The sequence below is a fragment of the Trachurus japonicus genome, chromosome 8 (genome assembly GCF_045865225.1).
Source record: "Trachurus japonicus isolate A0001 chromosome 8, Traja_1.0".
Lineage (NCBI taxonomy): Eukaryota > Metazoa > Chordata > Actinopteri > Carangiformes > Carangidae > Trachurus > Trachurus japonicus.
Window position 1 is genome coordinate 14,257,522 of NC_140914.1, and position 3,564 is coordinate 14,261,085.

The 3,564-nt window shown below is 40.5% G+C and overlaps 1 protein-coding gene across 1 annotated transcript; it reads left to right on the top strand.

Moving 5' to 3' along the window:
• The first annotated feature begins 888 nt into the window (after window positions 1-888).
• LOC146982852 (RING finger protein 222) lies at window positions 889-1,672 on the top strand. The gene has a single exon (XM_085785400.1). The coding sequence runs from the start codon at window positions 1,002-1,004 to the stop codon at window positions 1,632-1,634; it is 633 nt and encodes a 210-aa protein (XP_085641526.1). The 5' UTR covers window positions 889-1,001; the 3' UTR covers window positions 1,635-1,672.
• The last annotated feature ends 1,892 nt before the right edge of the window (window positions 1,673-3,564 follow it).

Consider the following 3,564-nt stretch of genomic DNA (forward strand, 5'->3'; position numbering starts at 1 on the left):
ATTTACATATTAGAAATGTCTTCTAATGAGCTCTTGCTATTTAGAGTAGGGCTAGGCGAAGATTCTTTTAAACTAATGTTTTGCTAATAATAATCATGGTAAAAATGTCTATTAAAATGTGTTTTTTAAATTTCAAAACGTCTGTTAACATGTTGCATAGACTCTCCAATTCTGAAAAGCAAAACAACCAACTATTTTAATCAGCTATCTTAAAAACAAACAAACAAAAACATGTTTAAAAACAAAACAAAACTTGGAGCTAACTTTTTTTTGTTACTTTTACTCTTTATTTTACTTTTGGTGTCTTTGTCCTTCTCTTTCAAAATGTATTTTTTCCCCCTTATTTAGAATAAACTGTGATATATATTTATAGCATATATCACATACTTGGACTGTAAATAAGGCCATACAGGGAAGAATCAGTTTCATAACCATTGGAATGTGGAGTTACAGCAACACAGTTTACTTTTCACTGCTTTGACCACAAGGTGGCATATAATGTCAGGTATAGGCCTAAGGGAGCACCAAGAGCCTGACAGTTTTAGTCAGCCTAACAGTTCTCTATCAGCCAAGTTTTAACCAATCTATTATGGTTTGATATTTTAGATTCAAAAAGCCACAATATACATTGTCCCCATTTAATTTGTAACTAACTGTGTTGTCTGTTAGCCTACTATTTTTCAAGGAAAGCCATAGGCTAACTGTCCTGTGTGAGGCACGTGAAATGTGAACCAGCTCGGCCACTTAAACTGCCAGTAATGCTTTCAAGGGGCCCACTCTATCAAGTCACCGCAGCCACAGGTGGCAGGCCCTGTTTTACAAGACGCTGCTCCCGCCTCCACTGACAGCCCAAAGTTAAAAACAATAAGTCATGCGCTGGCTGAGGAAAACAGCACTTGGAGAGAACTTCACACCACATTTTCCATTTGGAGTGTAATTTTAGACTAAATTATTTCTTCATTGATTCGACTCCTTCGCTGCAGTGTTTGTTTGTTCCTTCTATGGCACTTTACAAGGATGATGGCCAGGAGGACGCGCAAGAGTGTCCAGTGTGCTACGAGTGTCTCTCCGGCGCTGAGAGGACCCTGAGCTGCGGACATGTCTTCTGCCACGACTGTCTGGTCAAAACGCTGGTCAGCAGCGATGGGAACGTAAGGGACACAATCATTTGCCCAATCTGCCGGCATCTTACGTTCATCAAAAAACAAAAGGAAGTGCTGGTGTCCCTCGCGACGGACAAGGACCCAGATCCAGATCCAGATGAGACTCAGACCCTGGAGGTGCCTCTGCCTCTGCCTCCGGGACAGCTCCAAGACGCACGGCGCGCCTCCTGGAGCAACCTGCCGAGAGGAGTAAACAGGATCGTTGGATGGTTCAGGGGGATCCCCGAGAGAGTCCGGCGACAGAGGCTGATCAGCCCCAGCCATACGGCATCTCAGATCTTTATCATAAGCGCTCAAGGGCGACCCATGGCCGAAGAAGATGCTCTCAGTGTTGTGATGACTGTGGTTCAACCCCAACGCAGGCGAAGGCGCAGGATTTGCACGACTGCACGATGCTTGCTGGTTTTGCTTTCAGCGTTTACAATACTGGCACTGGTAGCTGCGACTTTACCCTGGATTTTGTTGGCATAGCACCAAGACATGGGAGTCTGGATTATGAAGTGCCAATCAGGGACAATTAATTGACGCTTATGGTGCAAAAACTTTTGAAAAGACATGAATGTAGCCTATAGTCAAAAAAAATAATCTGAAGGTTTTAATGTACAATGTCCTGAAAATGTATTTCAGGAAAAACGTTAGCTTCTATTTTGATTGAAACAAGATTTTTGATCAGGCATTGTCACTCCCCTGTTGAAGAAAAGACAGGAGTTTATTGGCATGCCTACCACCTTTATGTGCATTACCAAGCAACAGTCTAAGTAAAGCTAAGCCTTTTGTTTTGCATTCCTGTCTGTGACAAGTTCTACCCGTTTTATGAGAAGCACAAACAGGAAATTTCAACAAAATGCATATCCAAAAGCTGGTAAAATTGATATTTTGTACATCTAGTTTTTAACATAAAAAAAAAAAAATTGTCAGGAAAAATGTAATAAAAACAAATTAATCCCACATAATTCCAGTACTGTTCAAGCAGTTCAGCTCATCATTGTGTTACCCTGTTGTTGGATACCATGTTTCCCAGCAGCAGGCAGTAACTTTGAAAAAGTTGCAAAATGCTTGGTGAAGTGAGGGAGCAGAGTGTCAGGGTGTTATGTTGACAGACCTTCTCTCCTTACATCACAAGGAGAGGTGTCTCACATCCAAAAATGAAGAAGAAAAAAACCTTCTTCACGACACCCAATTTAGACTGTGAAATCTTACAGATGCTGATCAAGTGAAAAAGTGTTTCAGTTTGAAGATAATTGGATGGGGCTCTAGTGGTTGTTAACCCTTTAGTAAGATACAGCATGTGAGTAGTTTCCCTTGCGGTGTGAACAAAGAGGCTGTAAACAGAGTCACCTGCAAAACTTTCAGTGAGAAATAATTCATGCTCCCAGGATGTCGTAAGGAGATAGACTGGCAGGTAGAGATGAGCTGAGCCTGGTCGGTTGCTGTAAGAAGATACATCGCTACTAGACTGTAGTGTTAGACTTTAGTGTTAGATTACCACTAACTGTCTATGAACACAGATAGCCACAGCAGAGAGAGGTTTATTAGGTTCATTTAGGCAAAAATGTAAAAACAAAACAAAACAGAAGTCATAAAAAACAAATGAATATGGAAATTATCTGGTCTAATGTTAATTGCTCATGAGCAGACTCACTCATGTTGCACTTGTTGCTTATTATGTAACAAGGGAAAGATAAGTTCTCTATCTGAGCCATCTTGACTAATGCTGACACTCCTAGTTTCCTCCTGTGGCAAGCCTTCAGTCATCCTGCCTGGCCAGTCCTACAGGTTGCACACTTGAGGAGGTTTCTGCTTTTTCAGCTTCAACTTGTTGGGAGGACAATACCATGGACGAAAGTCGTTTGATGAGTCACACTTTTTAGGTCCAGTTTGTGACTTGCATGTCGGGGCATAGACCCAAATTAAATCTAAAGCCTGGTTTAGCATGGTTTAACCATGGATAACAGTTAAAAAGTAGTTTCAGGAACACCAGGAAATTATTCAGATCAAATTATTAAAGTACCAAGAGTGAAATAAATGCTTAATGAACCAACTGATGGATTTCTCCATTCTCATGCTGCTGTATATTCACAAGGTGTTTCTGAAAGATGTGGTCATCCGTCACAACTATATCATAGCCTTTCATACATAATATCTATGCGAAAGGGATATATTGTTATAACATGGCCTAAAATGAAAGAAAAACAGATTCTGCTGTAAACTTCCGTTGTGACTGATTATATTGAATATGAGATAGATAATATAAGCAGCATTTCACTACTGAGGGAGAGCTATACTTCCTACAAACACAAAATATTTCTGAGAGGTTTAAGATGATTAATTGAAGAGAAGGAAGGAATGCATGTTATAGGAAAAAAAACACAGAAATAAAACCCACATGAACCAGGTGACA

Bases quoted from the DNA above. Each gene is read 5' to 3' on its own strand.
- LOC146982852 (XM_085785400.1), top strand. From the start codon at position 1,002: ATGGCACTTTACAAGGATGATGGCCAGGAGGACGCGCAAGAGTGTCCA.